At 44.1% G+C, this 25,345-nt stretch overlaps 1 protein-coding gene across 5 annotated transcripts in view; it reads right to left on the reverse strand.

Moving 5' to 3' along the window:
• The window catches only part of rapgef1b (Rap guanine nucleotide exchange factor (GEF) 1b), a 77,387-nt gene that overhangs the window by 8,694 nt on the left and 43,348 nt on the right, over positions 1-25,345 (reverse strand). For all 5 annotated transcript variants that reach the window (XR_010015000.1, XM_063011460.1, XM_063011459.1 and 2 more), the window contains 13 exons: positions 22,161-22,250; positions 21,089-21,177; positions 19,934-20,033; positions 18,812-18,887; positions 17,908-17,995; positions 17,706-17,795; positions 15,142-15,327; positions 12,867-12,951; positions 5,506-5,600; positions 5,334-5,412; positions 4,160-4,261; positions 2,979-3,076; positions 558-686 (listed from right to left, as the gene is read on the reverse strand). Coding sequence is in view for 4 of the 5 variants with exons in the window: in XM_063011460.1 (XP_062867530.1) it covers positions 558-686; positions 2,979-3,076; positions 4,160-4,261; positions 5,334-5,412; positions 5,506-5,600; positions 12,867-12,951; positions 15,142-15,327; positions 17,706-17,795; positions 17,908-17,995; positions 18,812-18,887; positions 19,934-20,033; positions 21,089-21,177; positions 22,161-22,250 (1,307 nt within the window). In the remaining variant the exon portion in view is untranslated. The remainder of the gene's footprint in view (positions 1-557; positions 687-2,978; positions 3,077-4,159; positions 4,262-5,333; positions 5,413-5,505; positions 5,601-12,866; positions 12,952-15,141; positions 15,328-17,705; positions 17,796-17,907; positions 17,996-18,811; positions 18,888-19,933; positions 20,034-21,088; positions 21,178-22,160; positions 22,251-25,345) is intronic.

Raw genomic sequence — 25,345 nt, forward strand, 5'->3', positions numbered from 1 at the left:
TTGTAGAGGACGATCAAATCAGAAATACTGTAAAACGTGTGTGTGTCTGTGTATTCTGATATAAACTATATTAATTAAGCCCCTGTCCCAGTGTTTACACTGCGTTTCCCCTCACACTGTGTGGCTTTCTGTACACAATGCTGATCAGTATATATGAACTCAACTCGTGCAGGTAAAAAATGCAGTCTGTACTGAGCACGTGTCGGAGGGGGGGGCGTGTGTCAGTTGAGAAGCAGTCAGCAGTGGAGGGTTGAATCAGTGGAGGATGCAATCAGGGTAATTGGACACGACAAGATTAGGGGAATTAGGGGGGTCAGGGTAGTACTTGGAAGTCTTGGTCATTTTCTTCCAACCAGTGTCGGACATTTCTAGCCGTGTGACATGTCGCATTGTCTTGTTGGAAGATCTCATCTGTCCCATTTAGCATGTATGGGTGTACATGATCAGCCCAAATCGACTGAGAGTGCCTTTCACACCTTATATACCCACCAAGCCAGCTCACGAAACATGACTTCCTTCAAGTGGTCATTATAATGTTGTGATGAACAGGTACTCACACTTGCTGGAAGCGCCTCATGCTGTCCAAGATGTTGAACTGCTGCCAGCGCTTAGAAAAGTTGACTTTCCCATCAATCAGGTCTGGATTTCCAAGATGAACAAAAGTCAGGTCCTGCAGGATCAACCCACTGAGAGAAAGAGCGAGATTAATATCATATACAGCTGTTCAGCAGCTCACTTACTCAGTAATTCACTGGAAAGCACACTGTATCAATGGTGTAACTGGATAATGTTTAATGTTTGTAATGTGTAACGTGAAAAGTTAGCTTAATAGCCCAGTTAGCAGCTCCTAAAAGTTCTGTTGTCACCCATATCCTTTGGTGTGTGCAAGAGGTTTTTTATTTCTTTTTTTTTCCCTTCGGAGGTTCTTACCTTCTTCTTGTTGTTCTTACCTCCCTGAAATTAGTTTTTGCAACTTGGGATGTCTGCTTTGTAGTGTTAAACTTTATATTCGTTGTGGAACTACTTTTTGGCGGAAGGTATTGTCAATATTAAAGCATATTTATTATGAAATTCAGGGCTTCTTTGATTTATTTTCTTTCTTTATTTTGTAAAAAAACTGTTGTATAAAAGCAATAGAACACCTGACGTCGTGTGTTATCGCAAATAACATCATGGCTGTGATTCGGTCGCAGGCACGAGCTGAAGGCAAGTGTCGTAGATCATCACACTCCCTCTCGTGTTCTATTGCTTAAATCTAGCGCACTGTGTAGGGAACATAAATCATACTTTCTAGTGCACTATAAAGGGAACATAAATCCGTGATCTGATATACAATCTAGTGCACTATGTAGGGAACATAAATCAGTTATCTGATATACAATTTAGAGCACTATGTAGGGAACATAAATCTATTATCTTTCACACTCTCTAGTGCACTATGTAGTACACATGAATGTGTTCGTGACGCGAACAGTTAGCAGCTCCTAAAAGTTCTGTTATCACACATATCCTTTGGTGTGTGCGAGGGTTTTTTTTTTTGTGGGGGGGGCGTTGTCCGGGTCCGGGTCTGGGGGTACCTCCCTGAAATGAGTTTTTGCAACTTGAGATGTCTGTCACTGTGTCAACGGTGTAACTGGATCCCCCCTTTTCAGCACACAATAAGCTGCCAAATTCCAATTATCTATTGTATTAACAATGCAGACTCCACTGCACTGGGTACAGAGGTTCGGACCGGCCTGAAACTCAAAATGAACTACACGACTTTCAAGTTGTTGAGATCGCTGCACTGTTCACACTTACACAATCTGATCTCTTGTAATCGGGAGTCTTTTAAGTCGTGGTTTTTACACTACACGACTGATGTGCGTTAGGGGGTCACACCATACTACATACTGAATACATAATACATACTGAAACTACAATATGCCCCTGCCCCCAGTGGCGGTTCTAGACCATGTGATGTGGGCGGGGAGGGGCTAGAGGCTATGTTAGAGGGGCCAATTACTTTCTGCCCAAATGTGCATTGTGGGCATTAAGAGGAAACAGTCGATATTCAGTAGAATTCAACATTTTATTTATGCAGTTTTCAGTCTAAAACCCCTCAAAACGGTCCGACTGGAAAATGTGGGTTACTTTGGTGTGCAGCTTTGTCGCTGTGTGTTGGCAAGAGTGAGGTGACCCTCTCATTAGGAGGGCCGTAGGGAGGGCCAAGCTGGTTGTCACAGGGGCAGTGGCCGCCGCCTAGAACAGCCACTGCCTGCCCCACACATTTACAACTTCTTCCCCCGGGTTTTCCTTCTGTATCTTATCTCTATCGTTTACAGCAATCGCAACCTGAATGCAACACCTTTCACACAACATGATTTTGAGTCATCGACAGGTCCACATATTTAACATGCTAGATATTTTTGAGTCTGCTAGCGTTCGGCGAGTGAAAATCAGGGCAAAAATGATGTAGTGTGATTTAGGCATTGGATGCAACATCCCCTGCTGGGAGCTACATAAGCAACACTGCAGAAGGGCAAAATGCCAGGTACAAAATCAGATTATTAATAACACTGCTGGTGTGAGGTCACCATGACTGAATGGGTTTGATTATTTAGCACTTGTAAGAGCAGGTAGGATCAAGTTCCTAGTTTTGGTGGGTACACTGCTGCCATGCAGTCAGTGTTTGTTTAGGCTAATTGTACTCCCTTGTGTGTGTGTGTGTTTGCTTACATATTTACATTACATACAATTTACAAACATATTACTGCACTCCTGTATACAAATGATGTGTTGTGGCGGGTCTGGTTCCATGAGGAAACACCGGACGCAGGGCAGGAACACCTTGGACAGGGTACCTATTCATTGTAGGGCTTTAACCACCTCCAGGCAATGCTGAGATTCGAACCCGGTGGTGAGCTCATATTTTTCAGGCTGTTGACCTCTTATGTTGCTAAGCTGGATATATAACACACACACACACACACACTTACAGGTAAGGAATACAGGGAGGCTCTACGTCAGCTAATGCTGCTCTGTAAGCACGGAAAGAAGATGAGCTGTCAATCAAAGTGCAGTACTCCTCCAATCCCTGAGAGACAAAAAAAGAAAGATAAAGAGAACCAGTGTTAACAATCATGGCATTTCTTAGGTGCAAAGCATTGAAATGTCTTGCCTTGGCATCAGCGAACCTTTTTTGTCAGCTGCCCTTGTATTTATGTGTCGCCACAGTGAATCATTCTGGTCTGCATACGTAATTTGGCACAGTTTTTACACAAGATACCCTATCTGACTTAATCCTCCTTCCATTTGTCTTTAAATGTTTGTATTACTATACACCGATCAGACATAACATTAAAACTGGTTTCTACACTCACTGTCCATTTTATCAGCTTCACTTACCATATAGAAGCACTTTGTAGTTCTACAGTTACTGATTGTAGTCCATCTGTTTCTCTACAGACTTTTTTAGCCTGCTTTTACCCTGTTCTTTAATGGTCAGGACCCCCACAGGACCACTACAGAGCAGGTATTATTTAGGTGGTGGATTATTCTCAGCACTGCAGTGACACTGACATGGTGGTGGTGTGTTAGTGTGTGTTGTGCTGGTGTGAGTGGATAAGGAGTTTTTAAACACCTCACTGTCACTGCTGGACTGATAAAAGTCCTCCAACCAAAAATATCCAGCCAACAGCGCCCCGTGGGCAGCGTCCTGTGCCCACTGATGAAGGTCTAGAGGATGACCAACTCAAACAGCAGCAATAGATGAGCGATCGTCTCTGACTTTACATCTACATGGTGGACCAACTAGGTAGGAGTGTCTAATAGAGTGGACAGTGAGTGGACACGGTGTTTAAAAACTTCAGCAGCGCTGCTGTGTCTGATCCACTCGTACCAGCACAACACACACTAACACACCACCAACATGTCAGTGTCACTGCAGTGCTGGGAATGACCCACCACCTAAATAATACTTGCTGTGTAGTGGTCCTGTGGTGGTCCTGACCATTGAAGAACAGGGTAAAAGAAGACTAACAAAGCATGCAGAGAAACAGATGGACTACTGTCAGTGATTGTAGAAGTACAAAGTGCTTCTATTTGGTAAGTTGTCATAATGTTATGCCTGATCGGTGTATTATTATTATTATTATTATTATTATTATGGATTACTGACCTCAGAAGTCTGCTTCTGCCATTCGAGCCTCCTGATCGGGGCCGAGTCCAAAGCTGACAGGATGGCCAAGTACGAGTTGAAGTTGTTCAGCTTCCTTAAATGCTGCAAAGACAAAAAAACACAACAAACTTTAAACATGTATTAAGATGTATATGGTATTTCCTAAATTCAGATCAAAAACCTAAGAAGTGTTCACTAAAAAGTGTTTCGTTTTAAGGGTCAAAACAACTAACCAAATTCCAGTTGGGGCACCAGGTAAAACACAAATAAGAAAAATATTTAATATAATTGAGCTGTAAATGATGTGTTTTTCTATAACCATTGATTCAAATTCCAAATGTAATGCCTACAACACACCCTAAAAAGTTGTAACAGGTAAAAACAAGTGATTCTGAATGAACAATAATAACACCCCGTTTGCTATGAGCAGGGATAGATCATAGTTGACCGCTTTTTCGCCGCAGCGGTAAAGTACGTTAGCGCACCAGAGTTGGGTTTCTAGATACATCGTATCGAAACTCAGCTCTACCTTTCGGACTGGGTTGGGCGGCAGTATGAACAACATTTGGCTGTTGTTCACGGGCTTAGCGGGTAGAGTCGGAGCATAGGTCCTCATAACTGGTACAACTGCGGCCCCTGCTGGTTGGCTGACGGCGCCTGCACAGGGCTGAGGAATAACATTGAGGGGGTGTCACCCTCCGTGCGCAGTGTGTCTCGGTGTATGAACCCGGCTCGTGCAGGTGAAAAATGCAAGTCTGTACTGATCGCGTGCCACTATCTACAGTCCATAAGATTATTACAAGATTTAAAAGAATCCAATCAAATGTCTGAGCATTACATTGTGCTAGACTTGCCTGCCTGCAGAACAGATCCGTTTCCTATTAAAAATGTGTGGTGCAGCATGAAGAACAGAATCAGACAGCTGAAGTCTCATACCAGGCAAGAATGGGCAAAAATTCCACTTGCAAAACTGAAACAATTAGTGTTCTCAGTTCCCAAATCATTTGAAAGTCTCATTAAGACTAGACACACCTCTGTCCCAACTTTTTGGAGTGTGTTGCAGGCATCAAATTCTAAATGTGTTTATATTTACAAAATCCAACCTATCTGGAAATGGATTTGTGTGTGTGTGTGTGTGTGTGTGTGTGTTGTGTTAAAAAGGATCAGATGCTACCTTCATGATCTTGATAAATTTAAGCAGAAGCTTCTCTCTGTCCTGAGCTTTCTCCTGCTGGATGATTATAGAGCGCACCCTAATGGACAGAAGGACACACAACAATAAATGAATCCTTCAGCATATACAGTATTTACTCAGTGGTAGTGAGGAAGGTGAAGTAGCAATGTACCAGTAGCTCATGTTGTTAAAATGCTCTGTAAACTGGGTCAGATTGGGGCTCTTTTCCTCATTCTGCTCCTTCGCCCACAGAAGAACCTCAGGGATCTATTGGGATACAGCAAAAGAGAACATTAAAATTCAGTATTTGAGGCAAAGGCCATTTTTTACTCACATTCAGTGCAAATTCAGTGTTGTCATGAGTCCAGTTTGCTCTTTTTCTTTGGACTTCTCCCTCTAACGTCCAATCTAGTCGTTTTCGGTTGTGTTTCTGCGGACACCCGGCCAAGTTGGTGACTCTTGGTGGCTTAGATTCAAACTCACTCTGTTGCTAGCACAACAGATCAGCCACAAACACAAGCACAGAATTGAAAATCATCTTTATGACCCACAGTTTATAAAAACTATGCAGAAAACTATGAAATATGGATATGTGCGATGCAGTGGTAGCTCGGCGGTTAAGTTTACAGGCCCTGTTATCAGAAAACTGCTGGTTCAACCATGTTGAAAGACACATCCTGTGGTCGTGGAAAAGATGTTAATCTGTTTCAGAAGGGTCAAATTATTGGCATGCATCAAGCAGAGAAAACATTTAAGGAGAAGCTGAAACTACTAAAATCGGGTTAAGAACTGTACAAGCCTGTGGGGGCAGTGCTATACTCTGGGGTCGCTGCAGTTGGTCAGTTCTAGGTTCAGCGACTTTATGTGCCCAAAAAATGAGGTCAGCTGACTACCTGAATATACTAAACCACCAGGTTATTCCATCAATAGATTTTTTCTTCCCTAATGGCACGGGCATATGTCAAGATGACAATGCCAGGATTCATCGGGCTCAAATTGTGTGGTTCAGGGAGCATGAGGCATCATTTTCACACATGGATTGGCCACCATAGAGTCCAGACCTGAACCCCATTGAGAATCTTTGGGATGTGCTGGAGATCATGTGCATATATATATATGCGATCCATAATGATTAGAAATCTGTGAGATTAAAAAAACAATAAAAAAGAGAAAAATTGTGAGATTAGGCTAAGTGATCACAAACTGACCAAAACTTATAATATATATAAATATAAATTTATTTAAGTGCTGCTAGGACAGAGATAATGGGTTCTACATGACTGGTGTTCTCCAACATTTAAAATGCGAGTGGAAAATGGAGGAAACTCAAATGGATGGAGGAAAACATGCCAAATATCTGTGATCCCAAGACGACCAAGGGTCCAGGACCCTGGTACTATGCAACACCCAACACAATGCTTAATTCACATTTAAAGATGTAATAACTATGTAGGGATATGAGATCAATTATAAAATGTTTGTTTTTATCTCCATAAGTACAATTTCAGCAGCTAACAATAACTAAAAATGATTAATGACTATAGGAAACCTGTAAGCAAGCAAGTGAAATGTGAGTGAAAAAGTGAATTTATTAAGGATTATGTGAATGTGTGACCGTACAAAAGTAAAAATATCGGGGGTAAATGAGTGTCTAGGGGTGGTTATGTTTCTTGCTTGTGTGTATTTTTATTTATAGTTACATTCAGGAGTAAATATAACAATATAATCTATCTATCTATCTATCTATCTATCTATCTATCTATCTATCTATCTATCTATCTATCTATCTATCTATCTATCTATCTATCTATCTATCTATCTATCTATCTATCTATCTATCTATCTATCTATCTATATCTGTGATCTCAAGATGACCAAAAGAATAAACAATATTTAATTTTATATATATATATATATATATTTATGTATATATTCAGTAATAAGTATCAGGCCCGTTGGAACAATATAAAGGCTTATTTGCATATTTGAAACAGCAGCGTCATCAGCGTTTGTTTTTAAAAAAGGTTTACGTCATAGTCACTCTACATCGGAGTGATTATGACGTCAGACTATTTTTATTAAAAAAAACCTTGATGACGTCGCGAACAGTATAAAAGGGGGTAACGCGGGCACCTCGGGCTTCAGTTCTCCTCAGCGATTGCAGCGGACGGAGTTCTTCCAACGTTCGGATCTACGGTAAGCCAACGAGCTTCTAGCCGCATTTGGCTCTTCATGTGTCGGCATTAGCTGTTCTGTTAGTCGGTGTGCTGTCAAGCCTCCGGGCGGCCCCGGTTCTGGTCCGCGTTACTTAGGGGGGAATCTGGGGGAGCGATGCCCACCTCAGCGCCCCACAGCGCCGGCTCAGTCTCCGCGTATGGACCGCGTTACTTAGGGGGGAATCTGCGGGGGGTGATGCCCACCTCAGCGCCCCACAGCGCCGGCTCAGTCTCCGCGTATGGACCGCGTTACTTAGGGGGGAATCTGCGGGGGGTGATGCCCACCTCAGCGCCCCACAGCGCCGGCTCAGTCTCCGCGTATGGACCGCGTTACTTAGGGGGGAATCTGCGGGGGGTGATGCCCACCTCAGCGCCCCACAGCGCCGGCTCAGTCTCCGCGTATGGACCGCGTTACTTAGGGGGGAATCTGCGGGGGGTGATGCCCACCTCAGCGCCCCACAGCGCCGGCTCAGTCTCCGGGGATCCAGTCCGAGTCTTCAGCGCCAGACGATGCGGTTCACGTTAAACTATTCGATTCTTTAATCGTATTGATTCAATTGATTCAGGTGTCTACAATAATAAATGAATATGGTGACTCATTTAGCGAGTCATATGGTGAGTCGATTCTGTTAAAGCGGCTGTGAAAGTTAATTAGAATTTCATTAATCTCGATTCATTGTTTTGATTCATTTCGATTCAATCACAAACAGTACAGCTATACATGTTATTGATTTTGTCTCCTAATGCACTTTATATTTCTTTATTACAGATAATGTCAGCTTTCCAAAGGCCACAGTTGCCTCCTATACATAAAAACGTAAGTTCACCTTGTCGAAATCTTTCACAAATTATAACAGTAGAACTTACTATGATTTGTACACTCACATTATACATTCATTGTTGTTGAAAACAGGCAAAGAATAAGAGACGAGAGCAGCAGCAGAAGGAAATGGAGGTCGTTCACTTCAAGCCCTCAAATGCCCTCAAAAGTATTCTGGTGGACCTGATCTCAGTTGAAATGGTCACCACTGCCACTGATCAGGGAGGTATCACAGAGGCATCTGTGCCATCCTCGCTCAAGTCTGACAGATGCCTCGCACTTTATACTGAACTTCTGGATTTGGTTTCTTTCGAAATTACTGAAACAATTGTATGTGAAATACAGGAATCTGTGAGGGAGCTTAATAAAGAAATTCCTGTTATTAAGAAGGTGGCAAGAAAGCCAAAATGTGCAAAAGCGGTCACTGGGATTTTTAGAAGATTTGGCACTAGAGTGACACGAATGTATCGCAGATTTGCGAACAGAAACAGAGTTTTACCTATACTAAAAACAGGCAGCACACCACTAAGGAGTGCACCTGAATTTACTGTGGTGCCAAAAGAACCTGAAACGGGCAGCACCCAGCTGGAGGGTGAACCCGAATTCACTGAAGTGCCCAAGGAACCTGAAACGGGCAGCACCCAGCTGGAGGGTGAACCCGAATTCATTGAAGTGCCCAAGGAACCTGAAACGGGCAGCACCCAGCTGGAGGGTGAACCCGAATTCATTGAAGTGCCCAAGGAACCTGAAACGGGCAGCACCCAGCTGGAGGGTGAAACTGAATTCACTGAAGTGCCCAAGGAACCTGAAACGGGCAGCACCCAGCTGGAGAGTGAAACTGAATTCACTGAAGTGCTCGTTTTCACAGTGAGTGAGGAGGAATCTGAGCCTTCTCCTCAAATGCTGGAATCCCAGCTGGGACTTCCTCACCAATTGCAGGATATACCTGCACAAAGTAAATCCTCACCAGCAGCAGTTGATGCCTTTGCTGCTTCTTCAGCCATGAAATGGCTTCATGGGGGACCACAGTTTCTCAATGTCAGCAGCACTCCACAAATCATTAGGAGTGCCCCCATTATCCTGACTACGGAATTAGAAGCTGTAGTGGAGAGCCCCCAGAAAAAGTCCAAACTCCTGCGTACAGTTCGACGCCTTTTCCGCCGTCTCTCACATAAACCAGAGCCAGCGCGTCCAGTGACGAAACCACAGTCTCTCAAAGTCAGCATTCCACAAATCTCTTTGAGTGCCCCTGTTATCCTGGCTCAGAGTAGGGAACCAGAAATCATACTTAAGAGCCCCCAGAAAAAGCCCAAACGTCTGGGTACAGTTAGACGCTTTTTCTGCCGTTTCTTCCAAAAACCGGTGCTCTCCACAGCTGAACAACTCGAACATGAAGAAACTGGAAAGGCAACACAGGCCAGTGCGCTTAAATGTAGCACGCCTTTGAGTTGCACGGACAGTCTTCATGTTCCTGGGCCTTCTTTAACTGGGAGCTCTGATAAATCTCATGAAGCTCCATCTGACCAATACATGGATTATTGGGCTCTCAATGTAAACACTCCACAAATCATTAGGAGTGCCCCCATTATCCTGACTACGGAATTAGAAGCTGTAGTGGAGAGCCCCCAGAAAAAGTCCAAACTCCTGCGTACAGTTCGACGCCTTTTCCGCCGTCTCTTACATAAACCAGAGCCAGCGCGTCCAGTGACGAAACCACAGTCTCTCAAAGTCAGCATTCCACAAATCTCTTTGAGTGCCCCTGTTATCCTGGCTCAGAGTAGGGAACCAGAAATCATAGTTAAGAGCCCCCAGAAAAAGCCCAAACTCCTGGTTACAGTTAGACGCTTTTTCTGCCGTTTCTTCCAAAAACCGGTGCTCTCCACAGCTGAACAACTCGAACATGAAGAAACTGGAAAGGCAACACAGGTCAGTGCTCTTAAATGTAGCACTCCCTTGAGTTGCACGGACAGTCTTCATGTTCCTGGGCCTTCTTTAACTGGGAGCTCTGATAAATCTCATGAAGCTCCATCTGACCAATACATGGATTATTGGGCTCTCAATGTAAACACTCCAAAAATCATTAGGAGTGCCCCCATTATCCTGACTACAGAATTAGAAGCTGTAGTGGAGAGCCCCCAGAAAAAGTCCAAACTCCTGCGTACAGTTCGACGCCTTTTCCGCCGTCTCTCACATAAACCAGAGCCAGCGCGTCCAGTGACGGAACCACAGTCTCTTAAAGTCAGCCCTCCACAGATCTCTTTGAGTGCCCCTGTTATCCTGGCTCAGAGTAGGGAACCAGAAATCATAGTTAAGAGCCCCCAGAAAAAGCCCAAACTCCTGGTTACAGTTAGACGCTTTTTCTGCCGTTTCTTCCAAAAACCGGTGCTCTCCACAGCTGAACAACTCGAACATGAAGAAACTGGAAAGGCAACACAGGCCAGTGCGCTTAAATGTAGCACGCCTTTGAGTTGCACGGACAGTCTTCATGTTCCTGGGCCTACTGACAAATCAGTTTTAGAACTGACAAGTTGGACGGACATGCCTAATGTTCCTGGGCCTTCTTTAATCGGGAGCTCTGATAAATCAGTTTTAAAACTGACATCTCATGGAGCTCCATCTGACCAATACATGGATTATCGTGTGCCACTTCCAGAACAAGACGCAGCTGATGAGGACACCATCAGCTTGGCCTATATACTTCTTCTGCAGCTCCTGGCCAAAATAGAAAAAGAGCATATCTTAACTGCTCCAGATATTTCAGAGAGAGCAGGAGAACTTCTTAGTCAGTTCACTACTGACTTCACGCTAGGGTCTGATCTTGAGAGCTCAAAGCATTCTTTTGGAGCTCTGAGGACCATTTTCGAAACATTTTACAATAACCTTTTACATTCAATTGGATTAATGTGTCTTACTGGCAAGGTTAAGAATTTCCAGGTTCCCAGCATTGATGATAATGTCATTAGGTCTCTGGTAACAGCTGTGCGACAACACAAGAGACCTGCTGCTGCTGCCAGTGCTAAGCAAGGCTGGTTCAAGATGACCCTGAAGGTAATATATTAATCTTTATATTTATATTATGATATTAAAATAAGCACACACATTTACACACCAGCTGTGATCTTTATATAATTCTCTGCTCTTTTGTAATTATTAGAAATTCAAAGTTCAGTCGAACATGGCTGATGCGAAGACCGGTACGTTAACGTTAAGCACTCACACTCATTCCTACACGTATTTTGATTATTGATTATTTTGTCACACTAATTTCTACATCTTCCTGTTTCTAGGAGATCGTCCTTCATCAGAGAAACGTCACCCTTAATCAGCAAGCAGACTGACCCCGTTCCTCCTGAAGAAGACCTTCTTAAACATCAGAAGTAGATTAACCAGGAGATAGTTGCATTTAAAAAAAATAAAAAATAAAGACTTCCATCAAAGGCATTCTTATGGTGTGTTGGAATGTGTTCATTCAAAACAAAAGTTTGTCTCATTGAAATAAATGCCAGGGTGACAAAAAGATGAGCTACAGTCTGTAGCTGTTTACTTAAAAATTTAAACTGTACTGTAGACATAGCTTAAAGGTGTCTTCTTCTTACGCCTTACCACCCAACTTTGGGCATAGGCCACGAACAAGTGCTCTCCAGTCATCGCGATTCTGGGCCATCTTTTCCAGTTGTCCCCATGTGTACACCTTGGTTGCAACTGGAGGACCTAGAATTTGCTGATGACCTGGCACTTTTTTCCCACACTCACCAACAAATGCAGGAGAAAACCACAACCATAGCAACTCACTCAGTACGTCTTGGCCTCAATATACACAAAGGGAAGAGCAAGATCCTCAAAATTAACAATAACAACATAACCCCTATCAGGCTAGAGGGAGAAGCACTAGAGGAAGTGGAGAGTTTCACGTTTCTTGGAAGTGTAGTGGACAAAATGGGTGGGACCGATGCCGATGTAAAGGTACGGATTGGAAAGGCAAGGGCAGCTTTCCACCAGCTGAGGAATGTATGGGGATCGTCTGAACTGCCACGCAACATCAAAATCAGGATTTTTAACTCTATGGTGAAGCCTATACTGCTGTATGGCGCGGAGACCTGGAGGACAACAGTCAACACCATGAGTAAAATCCAGACATTTATAAATACCTGCCTCAGGCGGATCCTAAGAATATACTGGCCAATTACTATTAACAACCTGGAGCTGTGGCATCAAACAGGGCAGCAGCCCGTAGAAGAAGAAATCCTCCAAAGAAGATGGAGGTGGGTCGGCCATACCCTTCGCAAACCTGCATCAAATATAACAAGACAGGCCCTCTTCTGGAATCCACAAGGGAAAAGGAAGAGGGGCAGGCCAAGAAACAGCTGGCGCCGTGACCTAGATGCGGATGTGAAGAGGTCGGGGTACACATGGGAGCTTAAAGGTGTATAGGTGTAATATGTTACAAATTCATAGACACAGACAAACACAAACAAACACACACACTTGTTTGTGTACCTCAATTTTGTAAAAGAGCTCAGCATCCAGAAGTGTGAGTTGATCAGCAATTTCATGGCTACGAAAATCATGCAGCGTTCCTGGTCTAAAAACAGAGAAACAACTGAGTTAACTAAATAATACACTAAATAATAATAATAAATATAATAATAATAACAACAACAACAACAACTAAATAATAATAATAATAATAACAACTAAATAAGACATAAGACAACTGCTAGCAGTCAGTACCTGGTGGAGTCCCTGCATGCAGCGAGTGGTTGGAGGGTGTGTGTGTGTGTACCTGGTGGAGTCCCCGCATGCAGCGAGTGGTTGGAGGGTGTGTGTGTGTGTACCTGGCGGAGTCCCCGCATGCAGCGAGTGGTTGGGGGTGTGTGTGTGTGTACCTGGTGGAGTCCCCGCATGCAGCGAGTGGTTGGGGGTGTGTGTGTGTGTACCTGGCGGAGTCCCCGCATGCAGCGAGTGGTTGGAGGGTGTGTGTGTGTGTACCTGGTGGAGTCCCCGCATGCAGCGAGTGGTTGGAGGGTGTGTGTGTGTGTACCTGGCGGAGTCCCCGCATGCAGCGAGTGGTTGGAGGGTGTGTGTGTGTGTACCTGGCGGAGTCCCCGCATGCAGCGAGTGGTTGGGGGTGTGTGTGTGTGTACCTGGTGGAGTCCCCGCATGCAGCGAGTGGTTGGGGGTGTGTGTGTGTGTACCTGGCGGAGTCCCCGCATGCAGCGAGTGGTTGGAGGGTGTGTGTGTGTGTACCTGGCGGAGTCCCCGCATGCAGCGAGTGGTTGGGGGGGTGTGTGTGTGTGTACCTGGCGGAGTCCCCGCATGCAGCGAGTGGTTGGGGGTGTGTGTGTGTGTACCTGGTGGAGTCCCCGCATGCAGCGAGTGGTTGGGGGGGTGTGTGTGTGTGTACCTGGCGGAGTCCCCGCATGCAGCGAGTGGTTGGGGGTGTGTGTGTGTGTACCTGGCGGAGTCCCCGCATGCAGCGAGTGGTTGGGGGTGTGTGTGTGTGTACCTGGCGGAGTCCCCGCATGCAGCGAGTGGTTGGAGGGTGTGTGTGTGTACCTGGTGGAGTCCCTGTATGCAGTGAGTGGTTGGTGGGTGTGTGTGTGTACCTGGTGGAGTCCCTGCATGCAGCGAGTGGTTGGGGGGGGGGGGGGGGGGGGGGGTGTACCTGGTGGAGTCCCTGCATGCAGCGAGTGGTTGGAGGGTGTGTGTGTGTACCTGGTGGAGTCCCTGTATGCAGTGAGTGGTTGGTGGGTGTGTGTGTGTACCTGGTGGAGTCCCTGCATGCAGCGAGTGGTTGGGGGGGGGGGGGTGTGTGTACCTGGTGGAGTCCCTGCATGCAGCGAGTGGTTGGAGGGTGTGTGTGTGTACCTGGTGGAGTCCCTGCATGCAGCGAGTGGTTGGTGGGTGTGTGTGTGTACCTGGTGGAGTCCCTGCATGCAGCGAGTGGTTGGTGGGTGTGTGTGTGTACCTGGCGGAGTCCCCGCATGCAGCGAGTGGTTGGTGGGTGTGTGTGTGTACCTGGCGGAGTCCCTGCATGCAGCGAGTGGTTGGAGGGTGTGTGTGTGTACCTGGCGGAGTCCCTGCATGCAGCGAGTGGTTGGTGGGTGTGTGTGTGTACCTGGTGGAGTCCCTGCATGCAGTGAGTGGTTGGTGGGTGTGTGTGTGTACCTGGCAGAGTCCCTGCATGCAGTGAGTGGTTGAAGTGTGTGTGTGTATCTGGTGGAGTCCCCGCATGCAGCCAGTGGTTGGAGGGTGTGTGTGTGTACCTGACGGAGTCCCCGCATGCAGCCAGTGGTTAGAGTGTGTGTGTGTGTGTACCTGGTGGAGTCCCCGCATGCAGTGAGTGGTTGGAGTGTGTGTGTGTGTGTACCTGGCAGAGACCTAGCATGCAGAGAGTGGTTGGAGGGTGTGTGTGTGTACCTGGTGGAGTCCTTGCATGCAGCGAGTGGTTGGGGTGTGTGTGTGTGTGTGTGTGTGTGTGTGTGTGTGTACCTGGTGGAGTCCCCGCATGCAGCGAGTGGTTGGGGTGTGTGTGTGTGTGTGTGTGTACCTGGTGGAGTCCCCGCATGCAGCGAGTGGTTGGGGTGTGTGTGTGTGTGTGTGTGTGTGTGTGTACCTGGTGGAGTCCCCGCATGCAGCGAGTGGTTGGGGTGTGTGTGTGTGTGTGTGTGTACCTGGTGGAGTCCCCGCATGCAGCGAGTGGTTGGGGTGTGTGTGTGTGTACCTGGCGGAGACCCCACGTGCAGCGAGTGGTTGGGGTGTGTGTGTGTACCTGGCGGAGACCCCACGTGCAGCGAGTGGTTGGAGGATGTGTGTGTGCTGCAGCAGCCTCTTTTGCTCCACTTTATCCAGAATGTTCTTCCGGAGGACGCGAGCCAGACTCAGCTCACTGTTACACACTAAGCGGAAGACCAGATCCATCAGCTGTCGTATGATGTCCTCCGTCAGCTCCACCACACTGAAAGAGTCCAAATCAACTATAAGTGCCAGAAACAGAAGCATACTGACACACTGTAGAGCCACAAGTATGAGGACACCTGACCATGAGCTTGCTGGACATCCTTTTCCAAAACCATGAATATTATACAAACGGAGTTAATAATAATAATACATTTTATTTATATAGCGCTTTTCAAGATACTCAAGACGCTTTATATAAAACAAATAATCATAAAACAAATACAAAAAAAACATACAAGTCAAACATACAAAATAAAAAAATAGTACAGCATCAATCAACATCAAGAATAATTAAGATGAAAACAAAGAGAGACAGTTCATTAAAAATTAGCAAAAATATGAGAGAGAACAACAAAATAACAGTAGGAAAAAGATTGAGAACGAGCAGACATAAAACATACAGTGAACATATAAAAGAGTAGAAGATGTATAGATAACAACAATTTCTTAAAAGTAGACAGAACAGGACGATTCACATGCAATCAGGAACGGAGGTCACTGTGATGAGTGGGGAAATCACTGAAAAAAAAACTTTATACAGGTCACAGAGAGTGCTAAAAAGAAGAAGAAGAAAAAGAAGGCTAAAGAAGCTGAGGCTGCATCAGACTGAACACACCTCCAAGATTCTTAAGCACTCAAAGCAAATGGAACATGGAGTGAACACTGAGGCCCAGAATTGGAACCGTTTGCCTTCTCTCACCCGATCTGTTTCATCTACAGTGATGTTGACGTCTCAAGATTTACATCAAACCAACCCTGAAAAGTGTTCAGCACTGCTATCATGCTTATTGCTGGGATGGAACGGTACAAAGCAACCCGAGCAGCGTCCTTTAAAAAGTCTGGTCAATGAAAACTGCTGTACAATTTTTACAGTATTTATGAACATCTGTACAGTGTTCCTGGTTCCTTTTTACAAGTATCAGACTGTGGTAATTAAATGTATGCCAGATGAAAGGCAATACACAAGTGTAACAGCGGTTATGTTTATTTTGTAAGCCTTGACTGGAAGAATGGCCAACATGTTCAGTCCCTTTTGTGCCCAGTCTGTTGTGAATCTATTTTTGGCTTTTTACATATGTGGAAATGTATCCTTTATTTTGTATATAGATCAAATTGTACTTCAAACCAGATGAGTTTGATTAAATAAGTTTTTTTTTTTCTAGTAGTGTCTTACTTTTAATTCTGGATCAATCATTGCTAGATTCTATTGATATTAAGTAGTCAAATGTTTAGGATTTCCCTTTATCATCAGTGCATCACCAATGATTAATACTAGGCATGCAATTTGTGCCATTGTTAAGGAATAACATGGTCATGTCTGCCCAATATCAGGAACATAAACGCATCACTAAGTTTCATATTGAATAGTCTCATGTTTCATTAAAAAACCATAATGTAGAACAGGAAGCTAACAAGTTTGGTAGTGAGTTCTTCAGAAGCTCTTAACCAAACAATCTAAATAGAGATGCAGAATTTTCCTTTAGTCTGGAGCATGATGCAAAATATCCAACCCATTTTTGCCAAGAAAAATTTGCTAAAGAATAGCAAAATAAAAACTTTTTTTTGTATTGTTACAATTTAAATGCCACTGAATAGATGGATTATACATACGGAGTTGATTCTTTTGTCTGTTGGAATTTGTGCCCATTTCTTTAATAGGGTTTATTTATTTTACTAAGATTCTAACATGTTTTACACAGACAATTCTGTATCAATTTGGACTGTGTGAGGAAACCTGAGCATCCGGAGGAAACCCACTCCGACACAGGGAGAACATGCAAACTCTGCGCAGATAGGACCCAGGACCTTCTTGCTGTGAGATGACAGTGCTACGCACCGAGCCACCGTGCTGCCCATATAATAGTGTTGCCACAAAACTGCAAGCATTTAATTAATTTCATAGTATTGATTTTATAACTGTTAGCAAAGGGTGTGGCTGAAACACCTGAGGGTGGAACGGTGGCTCAGTGGGTAGCACTGTCGCCTCACAGAAAGAAGGTCCTGGGTTCAATCCCCAGGTGGGGCGGTCCGAGAGTCCAAAAACATGCAGTCAAGTTAATTGGAGACACTGAATTGCCCTGTGGGTGAATGGGTGTGGGTCTGCCCTGTGGTGGACCGGCGCCCCGTCCAGGGTGTTGCTGTGTGCCTTTTCCGCATTGAGGGTATTCACATACATTTGGCCATACGGTATATATAGATATAATAACATATCTCTGTATTGTAATAAACTGTACTGAAACATGGGCACTTGGGCAACACAGCGTCAATTACGCCAACTCACTACCGCTAGGATCCAGGGTTTTCGGACAGACCCTTTGTGAAAATGATGTGCATGCTTTGATTGACCAACTGTGTTGTGCAGACGTGAAAACTCACCAGAGCTCGTCCACCACCCGCACGAGCACGAAGAAAGTGTTTTTACTGACCCGCTTCTTAAACGTGTCTGGACTGTGGCAGAAACTGGTGTATGTGTAGCAGGGTTAAAGAGATAACACGCTAAAATAAGAGCACATGCACACAGATGGACAAGCGTCGATGCAAAAAGACTCAACTCTTGTCGATCAAACAGAGTAAAGGATATCTGTAATGTAATTTTTTGATGAGGTCTTCTGGAGTGATGAAGGTTCTGTAGGTAGTTAAAAAAGCTTCACAGTACAACACCAGATCTGAAACACAGCGGAAACAAAATAAACAAAATAACAAAACCAAGCAATCATAGTCTGTTCAAAACATTTGAATGTTAGTTTATTTACTTTATTGGGATTTTAACGTCATGTTTTACACACTTCGGTTACATTCATGACAGGACAGGTAGTTACTGGTTACACAAGATTCATCAGTTCAGTTGTATCTCCAATTCACCTCAGTTGCTCTTTGGACCCATGAAGACATGGGAAGTACATGCAAACTCCACACAGAAAAGACCCGGACTACCTGGGAGGCACAGTGGCTAAGTGGGTAGCAACTAGTCCTGGGTTAGATCCAGGTGGGGCGGTCTGGGTTCTCCCTGGTTACAGGTTCTGGAAATTCCGGAGCACCCGGAGAAAACCCACAGGGGAGAACATGCAAACTTCACACAGAAAACACCCAGACCATCCCACCTGGGAATCAAACCCAGGACCCAGGCTGTGAGGCAACTGTGCTACCCGGAGGCACGGGGTACACAGCAAGAAGGTCCTGGGTTTGATCCCCAGGTGGATCGGTCTGGGTGTTTTCTGTGTGGAGTTTGCATGTTCTCCCCTGTGGGCGTCCTCTGATTCCCTAACAAACAATCTGGATGAGTCTTTCCATCAAGGGATGGTGGGTGCCTCATGACGGAGGCACCACTCTGCAGTTCGGGCTGCATTCATTAATTACAGGTTTCTTTTGTTTGTGTGGCCTTTTGTGGGTTCATTCTGCAGTATCGCAGGCGCTGGGTCGCACCTGACACCTCTATCGGTATGCACTCAGATCCTCTTGACAGCCTAGGTGTGTGAGATTACCTTTGCGATCCGTCTCTGTAGCGTGCACTAAGAGAATATCACTGGAGCCGGCTCTCACATCAGGACCATCGTCGCCCTGTTGCAATAAAAAAGGAGTGCAAGTCAGGCACTGATGAGATGGGCCTGTCTTACAACTGACGTTCTGATTCAACCCAAATAGAACATCAGTTGTAAGACAGACGATCGAGATAGACGACCTGAGCTCACACCTCTGTGCAGGTCGAATTTCTACACACCAGACACGTCAACAGGAAAAGTCATTCCCTAAACTGCTTCCACAAAGTTTTAAACATACAATGATTGCACCCTCGTTCGCCTACCACTTCCTTGCCTTTCAAAGCCATAATTAAGCACTAAACTTGCAAAACTTAGGCATAAAAGACTGAGAAAAAAGGCGAGAACAAAGTGAGCCTCCCAGCAAAGCAAGGCCTATCACTAATGTAAACAGAGAGATTACTGAACTACTGGAATTACTGGTCAGATTTTGTCTGTTAAACCTGAAATCCGTTAAATGGAGGTCTGCATCCTCACATAAATAAATTTGGCTGGAAAATTCCGAACCTGGCAACCCTGTAGTGACGTCAACCAGGCGGGGTAAATAGCGCCAGCGCCCTCTGCTGTTTAAATTGAATATCGAGTGGTGCATCGTTACATCCCTGGTCAATTTCATTTCATTATATTTACATCAACCACTTCAGCCTAGTCAGGGTCTCGATGGGTCCTGTTCCACTGTGAAACCCTGGAAACAAACCAAAAATACACTGCACAGAGCGCCAATTCATCAAAGAGCTCGACAAACACATAAGGCTGGCTAAAAGCACTGCTGAGATTAGAACCTGGATGGACCTCTGTGCCTAAGGTACTGGACTAATAATCGAAAGGTCGCTGTTTCAAGCCCCATCACTGCCAGGTTGCCACTGTTGGGCCCTTGAGCAAGGCTTTAAATGCTTAATTGCTTAGATAGTATACTGTCACAAATTTGGTAAGTATCTGCTAAATGCTGACAATGTAAATGTGCCACTCAAGCACTATAAACAGTCTCTCAATGCATGAGTGAAGCAAAGTACCAGGAGCTAATGAGAAAAGCATTCAGTGCCATGTATATATTGTGATGAACCATACCTCAGTTTTCAAAGTGATGCGACTCATGATCTCTTTGTGATCGATAAGCGAGAGCTCATCAACCTCCTCTTTGATGTGGCTCGACTCTGCTGACTTTAACCTGAAACATGCACACACACACACACACACACACACACACACACACACACACACACACACACACACACACACACACACACAATTATTATTTGGTAAGCAGTGGTCTCTTGTTAAAATGATGGAAGCAGGCACAGTGCACAACGGAAGACCTGCAAGGGGCACCTGTATGAAGTAGCAATGGCAGTAGTAACATCAGTAGGTTCCATATGGGTCATTCCTGGGATTGGGTGCCTTTTGGACCTTAAAACTTTTTGAAAATTAAACACTGTTTTTATTTGTTTTTCCTGTTTTATTATTAAAAGGACGTGCTATAATTTGCCAAACTATTACTGATCAAGCTAAATTACACATGCACTGTGATGTCCAGCCTGTTACGTATTAGGTTGTAACAGGGTGGACCATAACAGGGTGGACATTCTGACATAAAATTAGCCATTAGCTAGCGAGTGAGTAAAACCATGCTAGCATAAAAGTGAATTCAGACAAAGATTTCTCTGCTGTTTAGTGTGATTATTTTTAAAATTATTAAATCCTGTTGCTTTTTCTCATATATCCAATAACAATAAAATGAAACTCCAAGGTTTAGAGGGACCTAAGCAAACCTTTTAAACAGGATTGAAAGACTCAGATATTTTCATGACTAAACCTCATATATCATCACTAAATCAGAATGTACAACACTGGGGACATGGGAAAACCTCTAGTATCTAAGAGATAAAAACAGTGTAAAATGTATACAGTCGTTATTTAAATTGTTGTGTTTAGTATTTAAAAGTATTAATTATTTTAGTAAGATGTTTAGATATTGTATTGTTTGAAATGTACTTAATAAATACAATGATCAGTACTGGGGACACAAAAGGCACCGAATTGTAGGAATGACCCCTATAATGACAATAAAACCTATTCTATTCTATTCTCTTTGAAATAATCTCCCAACAATAATCCAGTTCTAAAACAAATACATATTTTGATAATTACTGCTGTGCTAATTTATTATAATCACACTGATTCCATTTTCTAAAAACTGCTTTAATAAAAATAAAGTACCCATACCTCTCTTTAGCCAAGGCTTCTTTGCTATTGGACTGTGGTATGTGAGATGTGGAATCATCAATAACATCATCACAGCTTGTAAGTGAGTCCTGTTGAAGAAAAGAGGAATATTTATTACATTTGTGCCTGACCACATTTCCTACAAAAACACAGGTACACACTCTAACCTATACAGAAATACGGTAACACAAACTTTAACTTCATTTGAGATGCTGATGGTAGAAAGCATTTTTAGATAGCATTATTACATAAAGCTCATGTAAAATACACTGACAAGGCATAACATTATAACCACTGACAGGTGAAGTGAATAACACTGATTATTTATCTCTTCATCACGGCACCTGTTAGTAGGTGGGATATATTAGGCATCAAATGAACATTTTATCGTCAAAGTTGATGTGTTAGAAGCAGGAAAAATGGACGAGCGTAATAAGCTCTTGTGGGGGGTTCCCAGTCTGCAGTGGTCAGTATCTGTCAAAAGTGGTCCAAGGAAGGAACAGTGGTAAACCGGCGCCAAGGGCTCATTGATGCACGTGTGGAGCGAAGGCTGGCCCGTGTGGTCCGATCCAACAGACGAGCTAGAAGTTAATGCTGGATCTTATAGAAAGGCGTCAGCCCATGCCTCAAGCAAAAGGGGGACCAACACAATATTAGGAAGGTGGTCATTATGTTATGCCTAATTGGTGTATATTACAGCAAAACCATGGGCATTTAAACATAGCCTCCACTCTTCTGAAAAGGCTTTCTACATGATATTGGAGTGTGTCTGAAAGCATATCATGTATATTTATGACAGCTTTTATACAGTATATTAGGTAGGGTGCATTATGCGGTTTGGGACAGTATTAAAATGCTGAACATGTGTTTAACATTAAACATGAATTGATGATGAACTGATTTGTGTAACCTGCCCTGTCATGTGAGTAACCAAAGTGTGTAAAACATGATGTTAAAATCCTAATAAATAATTAAATAAATAAATAGAAATAAACAGCATCATACATACAAAAGCAGCACAGAAGTGATGCTTCAAGCACACACACACACACACACACACACATGTACTCACTTGGTGGTGTGTGCTGTCTCCGTTGGCCTGTGAGGTAGAGTACAAGTTGACATATTCTCCCTCTCCACCTTCATCATTTGCACATTCGCTCTACAGAAAAAACACAAAGAGAGAAACAAAACAAATCAGACATGCAGAGATACACTTAACAATTCACTGGCATTCACAAAGCCAAAGCTGGTGTCATTACTACGACTGGCCAGCAGCTGGCGCTAACAGAAAGGCTTGTTCTGATTGCACGTCCAGGCATTTGCTTGTGTGTTCCTGTGCATATTTGTCAACGTGTGCCTATAATTGTGCACAAAAATGCCCCCATGGACCGGGCTGACATGCCAAAACTTGAAGCTCTGCATCAGCACTGGCTGGCAGGACTGAGTCAGAGGTCTGCAGTTGGTGGCAGAGGAAGATAACCAGACATCAGGACACAACAAGGGGCAATTACAGATTACAGGATTTCAAAACTAAACCAAACAGATGCTAGTAACATCTGCGGAACAAAAGCTGACTTTAAATGAAACTGAAATAAGCACAGTGTAGCGCCAGTTTTTTTAAAACCCACCTTTAGGTTTTTTTTTACATCGTCATTTAACCCACGACATGCAAAACAACTCAAACTCAAAGTAAACAAGACAAGCCTCTGAGATGAATGTTTTAGAAAGAGACTTGTCTTGTGATTTAGTTTCAATGGTCGACTTGTTACCTTTTTAAATGGGTGACCATAATGGAATACAGTGGACAGAGTGCTGACCAAGAGAAAAAGCAGGTTTGCCAACAGAAAACTGTAATATACACCGATCAGCCATAACATTAAAACCACCTCCTTGTTCCTACACTCACTGTCCATTTTATCAGCTCCACTTACCATATAGGAGCACTTTGTAGTTCTACAATTACTGACTGTAGTCCATCTGTTTCTCTGCATGCTTTGTTATCCACCTTTCATGCTGTTCTTCAATGGTCAGGACCCCCACAGAGCAGGTATTATTTAGGTGTTGGATCATTCTCAGCACTGCAGTGACACTGACATGATGGTGGTGTGTTAGTGTGTGTTGTGTTGGTGTGAGTGGATAAGGAGTTTTTAAACACCTCACTGTCACTGCTGGACTGAGAATAGTCCACCAACCAAAAATATCCAGCCAACAGCGCCCCATGTGCAGCGTCCTGTGACCACCGATGAAGGTCTAGAAGATGACCAACTCAAACAGCAGCAATAGATGAGCGATCGTCTCTGACTTTACATCTACAAGGTGGACCAACTAGGTAGGAGTGTCTAATAGAGTGGACACAGTATTTAAAAACTCCAGCAGCGCTGCTGTGTCTGATCCACTTATACCAGCACAACACACACTAACACACCACCACCATGTCAGTGTCACTGCAGTGCTGAGGATGATCCACCACCTAAATAGTACCTGCTCTGTAGTGGTCCTGTGAGGGTCCTGACTATTGAAGAACAGGGTGAAAGCAGGCTAAAAAGTATGTAGAGAAACAGATGGACTACTGTCAGTAATTGTAGAACTTTAAAGTGCCATAACGGCAATGAGGAATGATACAACTCTTAAGGTGGCTCACTACTGATTTATAGCAGCTGCAGCGTTATAGTGGAGCATTTTTGTAAAAACTAGTCCAACAGGGGGTTCGTTTTGGTGGAACTACACCTGCTATGATAGTGGGCAGTTTCAGGTAGGAGTCCATCACTAATCCAACATCTTGTAAGATCAGTTTAATAGTTTTTTTCGATAAGACTTATAATGTAAAAATACAATATAATTGGTAAAATTGCGTCAACACTAAGAGATTTGGCATAGAATTAAAGGTGGGGCAGTTCTGCTAGCCATGAAATCTGCTCATCTTAAACAACTGCCTTTAATAAAGCCACACAACCAAATTTTCTTTATTCAGCCACAATTAACATCAGAATATTTTTACTGGGTCGCAGATCAACTTGCATTCACTAGATCAACACTGACTTGCTTTTAAACTGCCCAATGTGCAGAAGTGTCTGAGTGCTTTACCATACCCAGCACGGAGAGAACCACGTGACAAAGGCCACAAACGGCCGTGAAAACGCATGCAAATGTGACTCCTTGAAGACCTTCCAGCAGTGACACCTCAAAGGAATTTCAAACTGAGCCCCAGTCAAAGGGCAAACTTTATAAGTGTTGATCCCTTTGTGAGGACAAGATGTCCCTAAATGATAGAAACACATGACAGCTTTGGGATTTTACCTGGTCCATCTTTATGTAGTTATATATTTGTAGATTATTTATTATAGTTTATTTTACTAAGTGTGTTTGTTTATTAGGATTTTAATGTTATATTTTACACTTCATGACAGGACAGGTAATTACTGGTTACACAAGGTTATATCGAACACAGTCATGGACAATTTAGTGTCTCCAATTCACCTCACTTGCATGTTTTTGGACTGTTGGAGGAAACCGGAGCACCCGGAGAAAACCCACGCAGACACGGGAAGAACATGCAAACTCCGCACAGAAAGGACCCGGACCGCCCGAAGCCAGGACCTTCTTGCTGTGAGGCGACAGTGCTAACAACCATGCCCCCCCCCCCCCCCCCCCCCCCCCCCCAACATTTAAATAAACAGCGAGTGTTAATCAGCTAAAGTTTTATTTTAGTTTGTTGTTGGTGATCTGGTTAGAGAGTGTGTGTGTGTTCGAGGGATTACAGGCAATGGATAGGCAGAAGCAACCTGCAGCAACTTGTCAAAATACCAGCAAAAACATTCCAACCTCTCACACACACACAGCTCAACATCTTTCCCTATGAGAGCAGGAAACAAGCATCCCCCACTTCTTTATTCTTTTTGAGAAATTCCGGAACATTCCACAAGCACCCGGGGAATCAAACAGATAGGGGGGTGCTTCATCCATATGGTCTGTCACACACACACACACACACACACACACACACACACACACACACACACACACACACACACACACACACACACACACACACACACACACACACACACACACACACACACACACACACACACACACACACACACACACACACACACACACACACACACACACACCACTGCCCTGCCCTGTTATCGTCTTTCAAACCGTTACAAGCACAGACCACATGGACAAATACTTACATAATGCCTGATGTTATGAATATATTTAATAACGGCAATGAGGTGAATGGGTCAC

The sequence above is a fragment of the Trichomycterus rosablanca genome, chromosome 16 (genome assembly GCF_030014385.1).
Source record: "Trichomycterus rosablanca isolate fTriRos1 chromosome 16, fTriRos1.hap1, whole genome shotgun sequence".
Classification (NCBI taxonomy): domain Eukaryota; kingdom Metazoa; phylum Chordata; class Actinopteri; order Siluriformes; family Trichomycteridae; genus Trichomycterus; species Trichomycterus rosablanca.